Here is a 21,457-nt window from a genome sequence, read left to right as displayed (position 1 = left end):
ATGACTGGAAATATAGTTTGGAGGCCGATTCAAACTAAGAGACTATAACCCACGTGGTCTTTGCCACCTAATGAATTTTTTTTTTTATGTGAATATTTCTTTCTATCTTTATTTCTAGGCTCCTGTGACACGTTTTACATAGCACCCGAATTTCAGCAACATGGAATTGTCACTGAAAAGGTTTGGATATTATAAAAATGTGTACCCTGTTACTTAATTTTTAATATTTGTTTTTCTGGCATATTCTTTCTGTTCCATTTTAAGGTTTGTGTCTATGGGATAGCGGCAGTCCTTTGGGCTGCGGCAAAATTTAACATTTCGCCCAATCAAAAATTGCCGTTGCCGAAAACATTAAAAAGGCTTCTTCTTGAGATGGCAAAAAGGACTCCAATTGAGAGACCATCGATTGCCAAGGCACAAAAGGTACCTGCTTTGTTATTTGTGTAGCTTCTGAAGGGGCTAATGTAATCATTCTGAGTATCACTTACTGTATAGTTCACTTGTCCCCAGAAAGAAGATATAAATGCTGTAAGCAATGCCTGTCTTTATGAATTCCTAAAGTGCTAATCTACATAAAGTCTGGCAATCTACGTTTTTTTTTTAAATGTATGATAGAATTGTTTTCGATGCATTTATAAAACATTTGATTTTTACAAAAATAAAGATAGCAAAAGATGATATTTAGTGTAAATTGCCACAAGTTTAGTCTGTTGAATGTACTGACATACTTGAATTCAGTAGATGATTGATCTTAAACATGTTAAACATCCAAGTTTGATTTTTGTAGTTTGGTGCCTCTATCTTAAAGCGTCCATTTATAAGTCTATGAAAGTATATGGGAAACATGTTAGGTGAAGCATACTTCTACTAATATACAATGTTCTGTTCCTGATTTTGCAGAGTTGCAGTGATTATCTCCTTCAGCATGGAACTAATGCTGAGAAGGTTTGGGCTGACCTGATTAACAGTGTTCACCAGGTGCATCTTTCATTTTTTTTTTATAAAACAGATGTGCATCTTTTACATGTGTTGTTATTTCTGTTGCCAGTGTGGGCAGGTTAAATATCAGTCATATTATACTTCCTAACACTTAAATACAAAATTACCATTTCAACATTTGTAGTATGGTATCCTATTGTGAGACAGGAGGGCTTCTATATTTTTTTTTAATGTTAAAGCACATTTGTTATTATTTCAAACAGTCAATGGGCAAATTATATCAGCTATATAATTGTATTTATTGAGTCTTTATTCATTATCTGGATTTTGTACTATATCAGCTTGGGAAGCTTGCTGTATTATCTCTGGGGCCCTGTCAGCTAGCACAATTCATTGTAGCATTAAATTTGCATTTTCAGTGTTATGCTTCCACCCTGAGTAAAAATAGGGAAGTACATGATGGTCTTCATTTATTGCTCAGAACAGAATTTTAATTGCTTGAAAATAACATAAGTAAATTCTAAAAGATGTAAGATGTTTTTGTTTTTCTCATAGTTATTTAACAGGCATGATGTAATGGAATCTCAAAATGTTGTGGATAATAAGATCCTGTCATATCAACAAGATCCTTCAGGTTTCAAGACTGGTAATTATTTTTTTAAATGTGAATGGTAAATCAGATCCATTAACATTTTAATTTTATTGCTTTCACTAAAATCATACGTTTGCAACTACTTAAGTTTTACTGCCATGTTATTATGAATGAAAATATTAGAAAAGAGCCAGAGATGTGTTGTAAAAGTCTTAAATTGCTTAAATTCTTGTTTTAATTGCACAGGATTTGTGCCGATTGCTGGTGAGAATAAACTGTCAGCTGTGCAAGGCCCAGTTCCTTGTCAGTACTCTGTGAGCAACTCTCATCTGCCTGCTGCCTTCACTTCTTTGAAAACACATTTCAGACCCATTGTCCTGTCACAGAATACTGACATTAAAGGGTAATGACACACCTTTCATTTCTGTAGTATTTTCAGAGTGGAACATGTGCTTTAATTAGCTGTTTTATTCTATTCTTGAATGAATATGCACATCTTCGTAGTTTTAGATGTGACACAATGTTCCAGTATGCTCCTGTGTACTTTTGATTTCTAAAGCAGTGATGGACAGTGAGATCCAAAGTCTATAAGATTTTCCAATTTGCATGTTTCAGATGTTAAAGAGTTGAGGAAAATCAACACTTTGATCAGATGAAGCCTGAATTTTGGCTCTGGCTGTTACCAGCCCAGCTGATGAGCATGATTCCCTATTGGCTGATGCTCACGAGCTAGGGCAGTTTCTGGCTTTCATATCATTAAAGCCTGCGATTATTCAGCTGGTGCATTTGAGCTGCACTGGTTTCTGTTTTCATATCTGTTATGCTCACAGTTAGCAATGGATCAGTTAACTGTGTTCAACATTGGAGGAAATAAGTAAAATGACATGTGTATCTTCAGGACTAGGTTAGGCATTTTTAAATAGTGATAGGTTCAGAGCATTTGCCTGGGCTTGGAAGAATCACTTTGCCTTTAAAGAGGACAAACTAAGAGCAGGATGAAAGCAGACAGTTTAAAGAGGTGCTCTGGAAACATTTCAGTCCTTAATAATTACAGTATACAACAGATGCACTTAAAGGCTTTTTTCATTCCATTTACTAAAATTGATATTCTTGAGTTTTACCTCAAAAATGTAAACACAAAATCTTATGCCAGAATCAATGTTATTTGCATTGAAAATATCTTTAGATCATTTATTTAAATACTTGAATTACTTTAACTTTTTTTTCTTCTCATGTGTGCATTTGTAGGTTTCAAAATGAATGTAAAACCTTCAGTGCAAAACAGCATGTTAAAGCTAAAAATCAAGAAATTCAGCAGGAGAATGGAGAGGTCCTTTTGAAAGATATTGAAAATGAGGAGGAGGAGGATGTCAATGAACCTTTATGTCATGAGGGAGTTCAAAAGGGCCCTATACCAGACAATGACTGTTCTTCTACACCTTCCAGTGGAAAAACACTGATAAATTCCCCATCTTCTATTTCTTCAGACTCCACAAATCAGGAGAAAAGGAGTAACACAAATTCAGAATCATTTTCAGACTATGCAGCTGCTTCAGCATTACCTGAAAATTCTCTTGGCAATAATTTTAATAATTTTCTTCTGAGACAGGATCCGAAAACTGGACTTCTAACTTTATTACCTGTACAGATAGCTGTTACAGAACCGATTCCAGGACTGGAGTTTAACATAGCTCCACTATCTAGTTCATGCCAAAAACTGCCCTCTGGCTCCAGAGGAAGCAAGCCAGATGAAAAACTGGAGATGCCTGTCAGTGATAAGAGCACTGTTGATAATGCATCTGATGCTGAAATGAGCTGCTCTACATATAACATTGAGAAACAAGTAGACAGACATAATGTGGTTGAAGTTGTTGATCGCATGGCTTTAGCTCCTCTTGTTTCTCCAGCAAAAAGCAGAGGGAATATGCAAATAAAACCCGATGGTACTGAAGACATTGAGACAGTAGAAATGGCTTGTTCCACAGGATGTTCGTCTGAAGGTCAAGCTACAAAACAACCGCCGCCCTCATCATCTTCACACCAAATTAATTCAGGTCTACAAAAAGTGGTTCATCTTATCAAAGAGGAGTTTGCATTCGATGGCTATCTAGAAAATGGAGTGGAAGACCTTGCAATGGGTAATGATTTATGATCTGGAACAAAAAAACATATAATATAAAAAATCACTATAAAGGAAGGACTCTTGATAAGATTGCCATACATGTACACATGCAAGAAGAAAGAAAAACAGGCCCACATAATCCTGTCTCAAGCATATAGATAGTGAGCAAGCTTTTTTATTTATTTTTATTTTAAAAGGATGAAATACATTATTTTTATTTTTGTAAGAAGTGTTTATGCTTTAAAGTTTATACATTTTTAAATGTGTTGGTTTTGATTCTCTTGCAGAGTCTCGCTGTTGAAAAAGCAATAAAAAAGCTTGCACTATCAGCATTATCTTTGATGTTCGTTAAAATTATTTTTCAGAATTATGCTGTTTTTCTCTACTTAGGAGTAGCCTTTTTAATGAAGGCATTATGCCATTAACATTTAATTTTGTTAATTAGTATTTTCTGTATTTTAAAAGGGGAGTATATCTTATCATTAAAGGACCTCCAGCATGGGACTTTTTGTAGTGCAATATCTGAAAAATTCTGTGACCTGTACTGGGACAAACAATTATTAGAAGAACTTTATAAAGTGGTTAACAGAAAACATGGGCAAATCATTCCGTAAGTATCTCATCTTATTATAAGCATTTACTGTATTTACATGGCCTAAAAATTGTTCTGTTCTTTTGTAATTGAAAAACAAGTATTTTAAATTAAACATTCAATTATTAAAATGTATTCATTATAATTATTCATGAATAATAAATAAAATTATAATTCACGATAACCTTTGGTTTTTCAAGGTTACCAAATTACATTGGTAAACATTGAATTTTATATTCATTCTACAATGGAGAGCATGGAAATTAATACCGAGCCAGCTTGGTAATAACTGGTTATTTTTTCAACCTGTACTTCAATATAAAAATAAGAAAGGTTACAAACAAGAAGCCATTCTGCCTGTCTAGCCCTTTTGGTAATTTAGCAATGTAGATTTTGCAATTGACCAAGAATCTAAAGCTTGAACATGCTTTTCAGAAAAATAACTAATGAAGGACTTATGCAATAAGATTCACTTGCCTTTGAGGTATATAGATATCTTAGATATCTTGTCACTGTGGTACCTGAATCTCTGTAAGGTGAAAACACTGATATATTCATATTTGATGACAAACTAATGAAGACAAAGTATGCTCCATCTTCTGAAAAAAGAGAATCTGGAAAAGGCAGTACATGTGGTTAGCATTTTAATTTCTTTTCATTAAATTCTTCAACAATAGCCACTTTAGAAACTTAAGAGGCTTATAATCAGTGGGCACAGAAGCATAATTTTAAGAACAAGTGCCATTTGCTTCACTGCATCTTTTGTACCATTGATCCCTATGGTAACAGCTGCTTGTATTTGTCTTGATGAGTCAGTTTGTTCATGATTTACAGGGACTTTTATGAGCCCTTTTAATTTATGTGATCTTTTTTTCTTGTTGACAAATACCTACCACAGAGAAAAGACAGTTCAGTATGAAAATAAATTTTATTCACAGCTTTTTTTTAAAACTACAACTTACCTGTGTAGGAGTGTCAGTGTAAAGGTAAGAGTTTTATGTTAACAATGCTTAACTATGTAGATGCTGAACACAATTAAGGCATTTGCTTAGTTTTATAAACCACAGTTCTGACACTTTGCTACCATTAGATATATACTGAGAGGCATTAAAATACATCAAATAAATATTGTACTTGGTAGCCTCTCGGTCAGTATGTAAAGTACAGTATATCAACATCGATTCATTTTTAGTCCACATTTTCTGTTGAGGGTTACCATCTAATTTCAAATTTACAGTTTCTTAACAAGAAATGTTCTCTAGAAAAAGATTTTCAATTTTATTTTTTAATTTGCATATTTAATTTTCTATTACTTGTTAACTGATAACTGTTTTCTGTCTTTGCATTATCAAGAACTCAGTACAGTTCTGTAGAATTAAATTAAAATTCTGTCCATTAATGATTTAATGTGTTTCTTTTTTCAAATGTTTGCTGTGTTTCAGGTCCTCTTCAAAGGCATTGTCAAGCCTAGACAATACTGCCCAGCTAGCATCAAAGGTAAAGAAAAGGGCAGTTTCACCTCTGGGCAGAAAGCAAAGAAAGGCTAGAGATGCTTGTCAGTGCAGTCCTCCTGATTTGCACGGAAACAGATGTCAGAAGCTGAAAGTGATGCCCACAAACTCACAACCTCTACCCGTAACAGGAAATTCATGTTTACATAAAAATAATACAGAAGAAGGAAAAGATTCTGGGGATAATGTCAGTCCAGGTAGAAAACACTGACATGTCATTTTTTCTACTAGTTTTTTTTTGTTTATTTCATGGTCATGGTTTATTTATTTAGCCTGAAGAAATTATACTTAGAATTTCTATATCTGTAAATATAAAATATAAAATCAGTAGCATGCTGCAGTGACATTTATTAATTCACAAAGTGTGCAATAATCGAAACTACACTCTCTATGACAGTTTCACACGTTTTGCACTATTTTGTGATCTTTACAGTAAGCAATGAAGAATGTGCTGCTATAAATTCAAAAGCACAAAAACCATTACGGAATAACACTGAAGGTAAAATTATATGCTGTTTCCATTTCATTTGTCAAATTGCTTAATTTTATTGAGGGTATCTTTAAAAATGTTAAATTAGGTATTTCATGCAATCTACATGTCATGCATTCCAGATGCATATGTATATTTTTTGCATTTGTAATGCAAACAATATACATACAATATAGTATATATATATAGTATGCAGTAACATTTTTGAATAAAACAATTATGTATTTGTCATTCCTTATTTACCTTCAAGATTTTCTAATGAACACTGTATGATAGTGAGTACAGCAAAAATGTACTAGCAGGTAATGACGTCCCTACCAGCAGGTGTTAGTTGCCTTGGATACAGACATCTGAAGCAAAGAAACTTCCTCTTTTGCTCAATGTGCTCAGTTGACACCACAGCCAGTGAGTCTGATGACTAACACATGTAACTTGTAACTTTTCAGAATTGAAGAACCTTTTCATTCCTCTTCCTTCTTTTATGGGAAAAGATAAAATCATTGCTGATTTGGAACAAAACTATTTGAAAAGAACAGCTCATGAAATGGACTTGAATGATAGTAGTGGTGAAAATCCCTCTGACATTGAGTCTTCATCACTTTCTGAAAGAGAGGGATATTTTACCAGCAGTGCCTTTTCTGTAAAGGGAAATTGTCAAATTAGCTTGGATTATTCGGAAGATATTGAAGATACTGATTCCTTAACCTCAGAAAGAATGCCTGAAAACACCTGTTCCCCATCCCCTTGTCCTGGACACATTCGGCAGTGCAGGCCAGGGTGGTCCGTTGCGTTTTATGGGGAAGATTGTTTTGGTGAGGATGTGCAGAAGTATGTGAAAAAACTTGGAAGACAAAATGAGTCCCAGAGCACTGAAACTAAAATGCTGGTAGGTATAAAAGGGGTGAAGACTTTAAATGCAGTATTAAATGGTATAGTGTTAATATATTCGGCCAGAATTTACTGTTCTGAATTACTTTCAGTTGCTTTTATTATTTTAAGATTATACATTTTCTTCCTATTATTTTTCTCAAATCAGATACAGAAAGTGTTTTTTTTTGTAAATTTGCTTGCAAAGGAATATCATTAAAGAGTAACTGTGTGTCTTAAACTGCATGTTTAAGACAAGCTAGGTCAGTATCCAGTATGTTTTTTGCTGTTTTCTTAATATTTAATTTGAATGTGATCAAATATAAATTTATTCAGAAGCATTTTGTTTTTATGCATTTTCATTCACTTTCCTAATTCTAATTTTAAATATTATTTTTTACTAACTAAATTAAATGGAGAAGGCTCTCATAGAAAAAGAGCTTAACCAGGTATGTTTTGCAGATACCATTTTTTACTATAGTTTTTACCTTTGATTGTTTTTGTATACAGACCAAAGAAGGTTCATTTTATTTAGCTACAGTATATATTTACAGTATATTTTACAGGATTGTGTGATAATTAGAGTTTATTATTTTTGGAACAGACAGATTTTCTTATACATTACTTTTCCCATATAAGATTATTATGCTGACTTAAACTATCATTGGACTGGAATTCCACCATTTATTATAATGTTGCTGTTTTGGTGTTTAAATAAGAGTTTGTTTTTCATGTTTTGCATTTTATTCATTTCCGCTTAGAGCTGTTTTTTTCAGTCTGGGTGCTGTGCAGTATGAGTTTATGCTCTTTAGTCACACTTTAATTTTTAATTGTTTGTCATTTTAAAAACTCTCCAGTTAGTAAAAGTATGTATAAATAAGCATGCAATTTCACACCTTTTCTCTCACTTAGGTTTATTACTTTAACAAATTGGTTGCAAAAGGAACACTTATTATGTTTGATTGTGTCATTCCCACCTGTGTCTGCACACCATAAATTGTTAAATAATGAGAGTTGAGAAGGCTGAAAAAGATTATTGGTCACTATTATTCTTGGAAATGGCACACATTAAGGATAATATTTGTAAATATATGTCCTATGTTTTCAGTACTGAAACCACCTATGAACAAATCAATTAGTTCAATAAGTTTAACTGATTAAGAGCTCAAACCTGAAAGAAAACCAGAAGAACAATCAACAGGAAGATAACTTACAAATTCAAAACATTAGTCACCCACACTAAATGAATAAAGTAAAAGACAGTTAGAACCAGACATTATTGTTTGTAGAAAAGCAAGGTAAAAAGAGAAAAAGTGTCTGTAGGGTTATATTATTTTTTTGCCAACAAAAGCTTATGTGCTGGCATACAGTAGATCTAGCCCAGCATTTAAGCTTAGAGGCCATGCAGAATAGCAAATGATTATTAACTTAATATAATTACAACTTAATATGAATAGTACTACCTAAAATATGTATATATACCTGTATATATACACTGTATATTAAGATTATTACAGTGGACAATTAGGTGATTAGTAAGTCTTAATAGAATATTAATAAATATTAATAAGCACTCTTTGTCTACAGCCCCCTTGATATATATGTTTTTCTCTTCCACTTGAATGCCAAATAGGGGCCAAACTTTCAAACCAAACCTTAAGAGGATGATTTCCACATCTGTGTTTGATGTACACCTATACTAGCTTCAAAAGGGGCATTGATTTCTGTTACCATAGAGAGGGATGAAATGGTCAAAATGGCAAAGTCTAGCATGGGATATAATAAATGCTTTTTTAACACTGCAGTAATAACAAAAGGGTTATATTAACTACTTTGTTCAATCCTAGGGAGTATTGTACACACCCTGCTTATATTTCTTGTTGCATGATTCACAGTACCAGTGGCCATTTTTGTAAATAATTGTACCAATATTAAAATGATCAATATATAAAATACATGGACATAATATAGAAATCGTATTCTTAAGTCTACCCCGTGTACAGAAGCTAATAGTTTCATATATGATTTGCAGGAACTCCAGCAACAATTGATGATTGAGACAAGAAACCTCAAAAAGACAAGAGTTTTCTACCAAAAGCTCTTACAACAAGAGAGAAAAAACAAAGGTAAGGACTATGTTCAAAGAACAGAACAAACAGAGTCAAGTAGTACACAATTACTCCTGGATAACAGAAACCTTTTCTGCCTTCAATTATGAATGTGAATGGTTTATGATATTGTCTAGACATGAATTTTATTTCACTGTAGCCCTGTATACTATGCATTGAAAAACACTAACAGAAACTTTTGATATTATGAAGGTTCTGAAGCCAAAATCATGCTTCCTAAAGTAAAAGCACAGCTGGAAGAAATGACATCCAAAGTTGAATTTCTGCAATCAGTGAAAAAATATCTTGAGGTAAGAAAAATACACATATTTAAAACTTATTGTAAAACAATTTGTCTGTGTTGTGACTTATGTTCGACATTTAATTCTCCTAGAGATAAAGATATTTAAATGTTGTAATTTTTCCTAATCTTAATTGATATGTCATATTTTCTGTTAGGTTTTGTATATGGAGCAGTGGGGTCTGGATCTTTCGTTCCTCCCTTCTCTGGCCACTTCAGGGCCAGAATTCCTGGATCTAAAGCCTTCAGAAGACAACTCAATGCTAAGTTTTCAGTCAGTAACAATAAGAGGGAAAAGCAATCAGGATAAAAGAAAAACCTTGCAGTCAGGCACCCCTCTTGGACTAATATCATACCTCTTTGCCAGGTAAATCAATTTTTATGACCGTTTCCTGAAAAGGTTAACTGCTGAAAACATTTGTGAACAATAAATGGAAACTATATGACAATACATTTATATGCTGTTGTTATCAATCAAAACCTTATCATCCTTAGAAAATCATATGATTTTAAAAAATGTACCATGACACTGGGGATCATATTTCAGTTAATGCTAATTGTTTGCTTCTCGTAGGAATGCAGCTGTGGAAGGTTACATTCAACAGTTCCTTTACACCTTTAGATATTTCTGCACACCAGAGGATTTTCTACAGTTTTTGATTGATAAATTGAACAGTGTAGCTGGGTAAGTTATTTTCAATAATGTAAAAATAATTACTGAAGTCTACTCTTCTGAGCTGACACATTTAACATGTTTTGTGTTAACTTTTTAACGTTTTAAAAACCTGCTAGACTGCGGTTAAAGTTAATATAATTTCTGTGACCAACAGTGCAAATCAAAGCACCTCTGCAGATTGCAGAAAGGTGTACAGCCGAAGTTTAGACGTCCTGCAAGCATGGGTGGAAGACTGCAAACAAGTGGATTTTTCACCCAAGTCTAACCTCCTGAATATATTGGAAGATTTCATTGTTTCCAAGGTAATATAATTACGTTTTTCTTACATAACTTATATGAGATTTATATAAGCTACCGAATTCTAAATTGCAATGCAGTTTTATACCTTTATTTGGTCAAAACAATTCCCCATTCCCCTTTTTTACATTTTCAGAAATGTTGTTTTGTAAAATCTGCTGCGTTTATTTCAAACGTTATCACTGTTTTTTGAAGGTTGTTCCGTTAGATAGCAGAGGAGAGAGTCTGCTGGTTTTAGCCAAAAGTAACCCTGAGAAGAGGAGGAGTTATCCGGTTCCAGGCTGCTGTGTGAGCTCAATGAGCATGCACGACGATGATGAGACAAAGTCAGTTCATTCACTGTGCAAGAAAATATCAACAGAAGATCCTGCTAGAAAGGTCTGTAATAGTCATTATTACCAGAACTGAAGTCAAATTACCAGCATAAGTCTGTTATGAAAAATTGCTAAATAATGAAGTATTATTAAAGTACAGCTTAGCGTAACGTGAACAATATCTCTCACCTCCCATAAACTGTGAAACAAGTGGTCCTGTTAAACACCCTCCTGGTCAGTTCTTCTCATTCTCATTGTTCTGCAACCCATCTACTGTACTGCAAGAGCCACACAGGAGAGCAAGAGCAAGGAGGCAAGAGCCCTACCAATTTCTTAACACAGCATTCTTAACACAGCCTCTATGACTACCAAAATTTTAAAAAACATTCTTGTCATACCCTTACTTTAAAATTTTTAAAACAAATAAAACAATAACAAATGAACAAATAATAATGATCATTGTTACCATTAAATCTTCTTTAATGAATAATACAGAAATGAAGGAAATAAGTTCTCTGTACTATTTTCTGTTTCAGAGTTTTCAGTGGAGAATATCCAAGGGAGCTGAGCCTCAAGTTGCCTTACGTAAAGAAAAGCCCTTTTCAGTGGCAGCTGCCTTACCTAGACCGTGTTACACCTCTTTAATTGATGAAATGTCTAGTTCACACTTGAAAACAGAGGAAAAGTATCCATTCTTTCAGAGTGAATACAGTGTGCAACAAACTGCACAACAGCTTACTTTGTTGCAGCAGGTAATCAGCTTGTACTTACAAGTGACCATTCTTTTTTTCAGTTTACGATACCATTAGTGCAGTAATTTCAGTAAATACCAGTGTGAAATAACACAGAATGTCTTTTACTTTGCATTTTATTTAAGTATTAATGCGATGTTTTCCAGTCAGTTGAATTCTGTAGGGAATACCCTTTGATAACTACACTAATCCCATTAAGCTATGAGCATCCTTTTGCTCAGTTCTGTAGCAGGCATTACATTTTCTTTACTGTTAAATTCACTTTTAACATTAAATGTACTTTTTTACTGTTAAATGTGAACTAAATTAAATGGAAAAAAGGTTCCTCTGCACTATTTATCTTGGGAAGTGTAGAAGGCGAAGTTCATTTAAAAAAACAACCACAAGAGGGAGTTAGACAATTATTAAATCAAATGAAGGACTTGGTGGGAGGCATGGTGGTGGAATGGTTAGCATTACTGCCTTGCAGCACTAAGTGCTATCTGCATATAGTTTGTACTGTATGTTCCCCCATGTGTGCTTGTGTTTCCCCCATGGTGCTCTGGTTTCTTCCCACTGTCCATAGACATACTGGTAGATAGACTGGCTTCTGAGAAACTTAGCCCTGGTATGAGTGTGTGTGTTTGTGTCTCTGTGTCATGCAGTGGACTGGCATCTCGTCCAAGGTGTATCCTACCTTGCTCCTGTTGCTTGCTGGGATAGACTCCGGCTCCCTCACAACCCTGAATTGGATGAAGCAGTTAGAAAATGGATGGATGGAATTACTTGTCTGGACAAAAATCAAAGTTAAATCAGGAGTGTTGAAGCTCACAAAATCAAAGTTTTTTGATTCACTGATATGTTGGAATGTTTATGGTTGTTTCTAATCTTGCCCGGTTTTTAAACAGGAAATCTTTCAAGGATGTCATCCGGTTCATTTTCTTAACTCTAGAGCACTAGGAGTCAAAGATAAAACCTTGAACATTGCAAAGTGAGTATATATTCTGTATTTCAAATTATACTTATACTGTATGTGTGCAATAAATGGCGATAACTGATATTTCATCTCAAGCAATCAGACAAATGTACAGTGTTCTGTTTTACTCATTTACACCGTATTATTAATATTGTGAGTTTCATCGAAGCTTATGTTGGATATGGTCCTGTTCGCTTCAAAGGATTTTGTGCCTATTCCTTGTTGATAGTTGAATATTATTGTCTAAACACATTTGCTTTTCTCCCAGAGCTGTTTCACCTGACAACGTGTCAGCAGAGGGCAGCAACCTTTTTGCTTCAGAAATGACACAAGACCCATACCTTCTTCAGCTGTTAAAATACGCAGATCATGTCAGCAACTGGGTGTCTGCTGAAACTGTCATCTGTGACACAGTAAAGGTAACCATAAATCCTTTAAAATAATATGTTTATTTCAATAGTCTCGTCACTAGACTGTAGTGGGTTTTTCGTTATGTTATAGATGTGTATATTTTAGAATGGATGGAAATCTTTTTTGATTCAACATGTATTCATTGCATACATGTCTATCTCATTTCTGTCAGTGTTGGTGTTTAATTCTTCACACATAGTTAATGGTCATTGTTGTCTTTCCCAAAGTTTGGAAATCCTATTAAGGAAAACACAATGCTGTGTTTGTAGTGTTATTGATGAGTAACACTAAAATGGAAAATGGAAAAATGGAAGAAAGAAATGCCCTCATGTATTCTTTTCTTCTACTGTATATGGCCTTGACCATTCAAAAGAAGCGATGTAACAATCATCACAGTTCTTGTTTTTGATCTTGATCTTGATGTTCATGGTATGACTCTATGATTTTTTAGGCACAAACTGGACTTCTTTCCAAATTTCTTCTCATTGCCAAGTTATGCTATGAATCAAGAAATTTTGCCACCGCTATGCAGATTCTTGGAGGACTAGAGAATGTTATAGTCAGACAGTTACCTGTGAGTCATGCTAATTTTTACCACACTTTGACACAAGTTGTTGCAATTTAGATGTTACATTAGGTGTACTGTCTTTATAAAAAAAAAACTTTTAAATTGTTTATTTTATTACAAAATTGCAAAACCATGATAACATTAGACTAAATGTGACCATTTAAGTTATCTCAGTGCTCTTAACCAATGTAGCATTCAGCCGTATGAGGAATGGAAGCTGTATCTTTCACACTTTATATAGAACATGGCCTATTTTCTGTTTTCCAAACTTTATTCTAAATTGCCTAGTGATGCACTATTATTTAATTATTAATTATTAAATAAATTCAGCTGAACATATTTTGGATGTGTTGTATTAATAATGCTGTGTATTATTCTTTCTGGATGGTTTTAGGCCTGGAAGAATCTCTCAGCAAAAGTATGTGAAATCATGGAAGAGCTGAAGGCTGTTCAGGTGACTTTTACTTTGGGTTTGGTGCACAAAAATAATGCCTTATAAATATTGTTTTCAAACTTCACAAACTTTTCATTTAATTATTTATCTTATACAGAGTGAATTTCAAATACTATTTCCAATCATTTATTTTGATGGATAATTAATACATAACAATATCATTATAGCAAGCATTAACGTTTTTCATTTTTTTGCAAGCATCAACTTTTACTAACAGTAAGACAAACTTTAAATATCACATGATACAAATTGATTGGTTTACTTGTTTATTTTAATAATAAATTATATATCCATATCTGTAACATTGCTGCTGCTTTCCTGTTTTCAATATTCTGAAGGTGTTTTTAAAGAGTGACAACCTGTGTTTAATGGAAGGTGAACAATTCAAGAAGCTTCCAACAATCCCTGCAGCTCACATATTGACGATGCATGTCCAGCAACTAGAAATTGGAGCTTTAACTATGGCTAATGGGGCATTTAAGTGGTCTAAACTAAGGTAATTATTTGTTTTTTCTCTAAATGGATTGAGATTTAGCTATACTGTCCCTACCATACTTTTATTGTAATGTACAGTTACTTTTGAAAGACTCAGTGACTCAGGACTCCAAATGCCATGACCTACAGGATTGCCAGCAGGTTCTAGGATAACTTTATTAGCCATATACAATTTCTTGTATGAGGAATTTGTCTTTTCACATACCCCAGCTTGCTCTCCATGAGACACATAGATAGGGAGGGAAACTTGGGGGTCAGAGTGCAGGTTCAGCCATTTATATGGTACCCCTGGAGCAGTTGAGGTTAAGGGCCTTTCTCAGGGGCCCCAACAGAGTAGAATTACTCTACCAGCCGCGGGATATGAACCGGCAACCTTCCAGCCGCAGGCGCGGATCCTTAGCACAGAGCCACCACACCACCCTAATTTTCTTTGTACACAACATATAAGCATGATCATTATTTCTTATTGGGTAAATTTCAGCATATTCATTAATTTCAGAAATTCTCATTAATTTTAGTAATTTGTTTTTTTCAAGGAATATTGCCAAAATTGTGAGCCAAGTCCATGCCTTCCAGGAGAATGCTTACGACTTTATTCCAGACTTGGAGCTGCAGGCATACCTGAAACAACGCATAGCGCATTTCAGTGGCACTGACATTCCTCTGCTTGCTGCAGAGAACAATACAAACTTCCACCAGATACCAGCTGACAAACACTCTCGAAAGATTCAAGATACGTTCCGCAGGATGAAGGCAACATTTCAGTGACCTTATTTTATAATGCATCGCAGATGTAAAAGCATTCTTCATTGGCATTTAAAGCATGACTGCAATAAGATTCAGACCAAAAACGCTATTTTCAAAATTCACTTCTCATCATATCCAAAGAATCTTTTTTGTATGTATATTGTGGATTTAAAATTTAAGTCTACCTGTTTTGCAAGGCAATATCCTAGTGGTTGCATTTATAATACGAACAGCTCCTATGTACCAAATATATTTACAAAATTATGAGTATTAGGACAATAAAGAAAAACAAATTCACACATGAAAAATCCATCATGATAGGCACTGTTTGTCTTACTTGCTCAGATGTGACATCTAATCCTTGCTAATATAATTATGCATGCAGAATGTTTTCACTTCAAAGTAGTTGAACTGGCAGCTGTCACTCGAGGTCAAATTATATTTCCAACTAGCTATATATATGTAACTCAATTGACAGTGGCTACCTACTAATGCTACATGTATCAGCCTGCATTTTGTATAAGGAACAATTTCAGAAACTCCCACAATTGCCATTGTAATGAATTAAAGTGAATTATAGCAGCACATATCATTGTTTTATTGCTGAAGGATACAAGCATCTATAGTATAATTATATATTTCTAATTATTTGGGTTACTGCTTTATGAAGAACTTTTTTATAATTTTGGAATTATAGGATGACATGCCCCTAGCTGTAATTGAGTATTCTTAGTGATAAATTGCTGTTAATTTTTGGAAGATAAAAGTTAGCCAATAAATCAATAAAACACAATGCAAAGAAATAATGCCAAGCATTAAAAATACTTAACAGAATAGTCTTAAAACTAGGACAGAAATATTGGGAAAAAAACACTTTTATTGAAGGTGAGATTTTATAAATTTTCTCAGTTTCATTGCAGTTAATCACGCTTACAGGTTAGAGTCTATTAAAGATCAGTGCATGACAGAGAGATTTGTTTCTTCTTAAAGACAGGGCTGAAATTTTACCTTGAAACAGAAAAGTGAGCACGTCTTGCACTCATGCCAAAAGCTGTGGATGCTGTTTTTGTTCTTAGCAGCTTATTAGTACCTGTCTTGAATTTTTGGATACATGTAAAAAGATTACTAGAACATTTAATATTGTGTTGTCTTTGAATGCAACCAAAAGGTTACTTTTAAATACAGTAGACTGAAAATTATTATTTAAAGTTTTCACATTAACATTATAAAGAGTAAATACAAATTAATAAATACTATCTAAAAGAAACAAAGATTGCTATTGTCCATTTTTGCTGCAGTATTTATAGTCATGTGAATATTTCTCACATCATTGGGAGTTTATTGCTAAATCATCCCTAAATCAACATGCATGCACCCATAATTAAATTCTTATCCTATACCTCTGAAAACCCTTAAGTTAAAATACAGCTTACCCCTTTACAATAAATACTATGAAGGAACATGTTTCAGCTAATGTAAAAGGCAAAGTTAATTCTAAAATGCTGCATTGTGCCCTTTGTATTTGAAATATTTTTTCAATTTTTCAGTGATTAGTACTATGAAAATGGGACCAAATTAGGTGTCTGAATATTGCATGGGAAATTTTAATGGAGCTAAAAGTGCTAATATCAAGAGAACATTGATTTTTATATTGTATGGATGAAATGTTTAATGTATGTGATTGCTAATAAAATTATAAACTGATCAATTAAAATAATGTACAACTAGTTACAAAAAGATTCATTTTGTGATATTTTGTATTTTTATGTACTTTCACACAAATATATAAATATACACAAACAGGACTTTAATGCCTGTGAAATTCTATGTTCGTGCGTATGACTATGAATAGCCTTTATAGTTCAACTTCACATTTCAGCATTCACTGCAACTTTCTTTTTGCCTTGAGGTAATTACATTATCAAAGAAATTAATGCGGAAAATGGGCCAAAAAATGGAAGACTTTCCAGTTCGCCTCAACCAACTGAGAAAATCGTCACCTGGAAGCGACTACTGGAAGTAGTCGCCACTGTAGACAACCTCTAGAGACGTCTGGGCCTTCCTATTGTTTTACAGTTGCATCATGAGTAAGATCTTCAAAGCCGCTTTGATAAAGAACGTAATTGGAAAGCAAAGATCACAGGTCTGGAAATTTACAGATCACTGAAAAAAGAAGTAATTCAACGAATCATTATCTTCATTGTTTTGGCTAAATGAACCGTAAACAACACTGTAAGTCACCTGATGAGTTTAGGGGTGTTTGTACAATTGAAGCCCCGTGAGATTATGTACCTATGAAGGCTCTATATAAAATAAAAGTTGTTAATAATGTTTTCATAGTAACAGTTTGAACTGACGTATTAAAAAGCACGCGGTATGTCCGCAAAGTGTCCTCATTACCTGTCAGGTATAGCGAGGGATTTCAAAATATTTAAACGAACACATCAAATTTTTAGAATGAATTAACGAATAGTATATCCAATCAAAGTTACTTCGAATTTTGTATGAGATAATGTATTGTATATAGGATTCAATGCTAGTTGGCCTTCTTAGTTTCTAAGAGTTCACTGAAAAGTTTTATTTTAATACGTTTCAGTAGGTCTACTTCAAATATTTGTGATTCCTCTACAGCATTACTTTGTTACATTGGTTTGCGACTTTTTCGGCAGCCGAATTTACACTGCGGCTTAAGAGCAATAGAACTTCGTGTTGTTCTGCATGTTAATACCTTTGATCTGTACTGTCTAAAGGGCTGTGCGCCAAATGCCGACACTACCAAACAGAGTGTTGGCGCCAGTACTCGGCGGGGTATTCAAAGCTAGTTAATGCAAACCATTAAAAAAACAAGGTCAATGAAATTCTTGTGTTCCATAGGATGAGGAAGATTCAAACGCTATAATGAAGGACAAGCACAAATTGGCAGTTGTCAATAATCAGTGCAGGATATAGGACTCGTTATTTAAAAAATACTCAAAATGTTCAGAAAACAAATTGCTTGTATCAAATTCTTACATTTATAGAAAAACCGTTCCGTTTTTTCTGTGCATATGTAAGGACAGAATATGCAAAGGGATTTAATATTTGAACAGAGCGCTTTTTCTTTTAGCGTCGCATCTGATTTTTAAAAATATATGATAACAATTTAAGATAGACGCCTGATCATGTTTAATTGATGAGGAGTAGAGAAAGTCAAATATGAGTAAGTCAGTGGATATATTGTGACAAAGTGCATTGCATTTTAACAGCAAATTGACTTTGGCCTATTACTACATAACCTATCACATTAAAAACAGGGATACATTTTAAAGCGATTGCACATTTATAAAGTTAAAAACACAAAGTCAGAGAAACGTCTATGGTTGGAGATATCCAGGCCTCATGAAAAGCATTGTTTTAAAATAACAAATGTAAATACTTTACATAGTTTTGAACTAGTAGTTAAAACCGTTTTAACTTTAAGAATTAAGAATTACCATGCTTGTATATTTGTATATCGTTTGGATTTGTCTAATAGCATTCTAACCAACTTGCGCACTTAAGATCAATAAACCTTTATCTTCGTTGATACCCTACTAATCAAACAGTGTTGATCAAGTATAGTTTGGTTTTTCGATTGAGATGACCAAGTTAGTAAAGCATTTATCAGATTTAACTTGTAATGGTATTATGTGTTAAGAAATCAATTAAGAGGCTTTACAAGTGTTTAATGTTTTCATCTTATCAGAAATAAGTTCACTTGTATTGTATTAGGACAATATATTTGATTTAAAAAAACACGTTTTAAAATAAAACCGCTGAGTGATTCGAAACAGAAGAGACAGGGAAATGCTTTTTTCTCAGACATGACGGCGCCAGGTCTTAACACATTTACAGGATATGTGTAAACTACAGTTAACTACATCCCATTAGCTGCAATCATCGAGAACCAACTAGCTTTTACAACAGTTCTTTGCATATGCAAATATTTACAAGGGCATTACTTATAAGAGAAGACCCCGGAGAAACAGGCCTTAGAAGCACAACTACTCACGCACCAGAACCCGCAAGACTTTTTCTCGATCCTCGCCAATTAATCATGGTAAAAAGTTTCTCTGTAGAGTGGCTCGCTCAAAGCGACCACAATTGTAACCCTGAGCAAGAACAGAAAACCTTCGAACAAAATACAGTAGCGGACAGGGAACTTCATATTACATGCTTGGCCCAGCCTCGACCACATACATCGTACACTACAAAATGTTTACAGCCAAAAGGGAAGACTGTGAAAAATGTTCTGCTTTCTGGGATTGCGGAACATCCAGATGATCAACGGGACTCTGATCCAGTGTCTACAAACCTTTTGAGCAACCCCGTTTCTGTGAGCAGTAAGTAATCTCTAAATTTAAGGCAACGATATGTGTCGTGTTCGTGCGAAAATGAATGTTAGAATCGTAAATGAAATAGCTTATTCGTCTTAACCCGGGAATGTCGCAAGAATTCTATATGACGTTTTATGTGTATTATCACGTCTCCTTTTATGCAGCTTTATATACTACCCAACATGATTTGTGTTAGCAAAAGTTTGTTTCGAATGAATCTGTTAAAAACCTTTGAAAATGTCGAGAGAAATACTCTCAAATAAAAGGATTCAGTTTATATCTGAACAAACGTTTATGCTTTTTTAATTCAGTTTCAGAAAGCAACGGCGATTCTTCCGGCTACGAGAGTGAGACTGCGTCCTCCGAATGTCTTTCTCACGAAGAAGACACCGAAGGGGAAAGTGCTCGGCGAAGAATCAGAACAAAGTTCACGTCGGATCAGATCTACAAACTTGAGAAAACCTTCAGTAAAGACAAATACTTGGGTGCAACAGAGAGACTGAAATTAGCAACCAAACTAAACCTGTCTGAAATTCAGGTAAGCGGCCCTTATTAAAAATATTTTAAAAGAAGTCTGCCTTAACTTTTTTTTTAACTTTCTTTTCTCTGACATACTTAATCTCGGGTTTATAGACCTATATGCCGTTACGGTTGAATTCAATTTAAATGCACTCAGAAAATTAACTTTATTTTGTCCTCTTTCAGGTAAAAACCTGGTTTCAGAACCGGAGAATGAAGTTGAAGCGGGAGATGCAGGACATTCGTGCCGAGTTCTTCAGCCCTGCCCTGATGAACCAGATGGTGTTTCCTGCCGGTCTGCCCCTTCAGCACCACAACTTTCTTGGACAGCAATTCTCTCTGAACCCATTCGCCACAGCAACACCTGCTTTCTACTCGTCTGTCTTACCGCAGGTGCCCGGGACACCCATGGGAATTCCACAGCCAGCACTCCACCAGATGCAGATGATGGTTTCTCACTATTATTGAGGACTGCTAAATATACTGTACTGTCAGAATAGTAACATGAATCTAGATGTTTGTGACGTTTTTACGCCACGATGAGACGAGCAACATTTGTTTTATATTTTTTAGAAAATGTATATAAATAAATTATTTAGTTTTTCAAATTTAAAGTATGTAAATACTGTACAAATATATATTTATAGAGATTTTAATAAAGAAAATTCCTGGTTCAGTACTTTTTTGCTCTTGGTGGCTTTTTATTTTAAATGGTCTTTTATCATCAATACAGTGAGCCTCTTCACTATATGCAAAAGTGAAACGTAACGAATCTGTCACTATGTCTAGGCCAGAAAGCTTTCTGACTAACCCCAAAAAAATCATCATATGAGGTCAGTGTCTGATTTAAAAATAAGGAGAACCTTCAAAAACAATGTGCTCTGAATTGAAAGTTTGAAGATGTAACTTTGTTGCAATGATTGTATAAAATCTAATCTATTAAAAAGTCTTTGAAATAAAGACCTTTTCACAATGCCTATTATTGTTCAGTATAGACTGCTGCTTACCCCATTAGGGTTTTTGAGTTTAATTCTGAGAAAAAAAGCTGATCAAGACAGGGTGTCAGGGCAAGAAGCTGACTGGCAGAGTAGCATTCAAAGTTGCTTTTGGTCTTTGATTTTGTATCACAACTGAAAACTCGACTCACACAAGTGTGCTGTGGTGGAAAGCAACATAAACTTGATTGCATGCTCTGACTAATGACTAAGTGACTAATGAGAAACACTTTTCATTATACTATGCACCTGTGTAAGTTTAATGACAATAAAGTTGAATTGACAGAGAGGAACATTCCTTGGCAGCCCAAACAGAAAACTAATGAAAAATTCAGATTTTGTGAGCTGAAGTTTCAGGCTGCTGTCAGCTGACAGCTCCATCATCTGGGTTTCCAGA

General features: G+C 34.3%; 2 protein-coding genes across 6 annotated transcripts in view; both read left to right on the top strand.

Moving 5' to 3' along the window:
• Positions 1–16,928, top strand: part of kndc1 (kinase non-catalytic C-lobe domain containing 1) — a 34,776-nt gene extending 17,848 nt beyond the window's left edge. For 2 of the 5 annotated variants that reach the window (XM_088635000.1, XM_088635002.1), the window contains exons 9-31: positions 119–180; positions 265–423; positions 901–978; positions 1,495–1,585; positions 1,778–1,934; positions 2,780–3,669; positions 4,119–4,263; positions 5,688–5,953; positions 6,190–6,255; positions 6,693–7,132; positions 9,146–9,239; positions 9,435–9,532; positions 9,681–9,889; positions 10,097–10,207; positions 10,353–10,500; positions 10,691–10,873; positions 11,346–11,561; positions 12,449–12,531; positions 12,785–12,935; positions 13,379–13,501; positions 13,890–13,949; positions 14,288–14,445; positions 14,981–16,928. In XM_088635000.1, coding sequence (XP_088491126.1) covers positions 119–180; positions 265–423; positions 901–978; positions 1,495–1,585; positions 1,778–1,934; positions 2,780–3,669; positions 4,119–4,263; positions 5,688–5,953; positions 6,190–6,255; positions 6,693–7,132; positions 9,146–9,239; positions 9,435–9,532; positions 9,681–9,889; positions 10,097–10,207; positions 10,353–10,500; positions 10,691–10,873; positions 11,346–11,561; positions 12,449–12,531; positions 12,785–12,935; positions 13,379–13,501; positions 13,890–13,949; positions 14,288–14,445; positions 14,981–15,212 — 4,220 coding nt within the window. In that variant the 3' untranslated portion in view covers positions 15,213–16,928. The other 3 variants (XM_088635001.1, XM_088635004.1, XM_088635003.1) reach the window with 3 other exon arrangements.
• A 1,513-nt stretch (positions 16,929–18,441) lies between these two features.
• LOC148661367 (homeobox protein vent1-like) lies at positions 18,442–20,939 on the top strand. The gene is made up of 3 exons (XM_088635006.1): positions 18,442–19,552; positions 19,858–20,084; positions 20,252–20,939. The coding sequence occupies exons 1-3, from the start codon at positions 19,147–19,149 to the stop codon at positions 20,531–20,533; spliced, it is 915 nt and encodes a 304-aa protein (XP_088491132.1). The 5' UTR covers positions 18,442–19,146; the 3' UTR covers positions 20,534–20,939.
• Positions 20,940–21,457: the final 518 nt, after the last annotated feature.

The sequence above is a fragment of the Lepisosteus platostomus genome, chromosome 6 (assembly GCF_059453375.1).
Source record: "Lepisosteus platostomus isolate fLepPlt1 chromosome 6, fLepPlt1.hap1, whole genome shotgun sequence".
In the NCBI taxonomy this organism is placed as follows: Eukaryota; Metazoa; Chordata; class Actinopteri; order Semionotiformes; family Lepisosteidae; genus Lepisosteus; species Lepisosteus platostomus.
Note: the sequence above shows the minus strand (reverse complement) of the source record. Positions and strands in the feature narration are given on the sequence as shown.

Bases quoted from the DNA above. Each gene is read 5' to 3' on its own strand.
- LOC148661367 (XM_088635006.1), top strand. From the start codon at position 19,147: ATGCAAATATTTACAAGGGCATTACTTATAAGAGAAGACCCCGGAGAA. The intron at 19,553-19,857 runs GTAAGTAATCTC...TTTTTAATTCAG, and splicing joins CAACCCCGTTTCTGTGAGCA to TTTCAGAAAGCAACGGCGAT. The intron at 20,085-20,251 runs GTAAGCGGCCCT...GTCCTCTTTCAG, and splicing joins TAAACCTGTCTGAAATTCAG to GTAAAAACCTGGTTTCAGAA.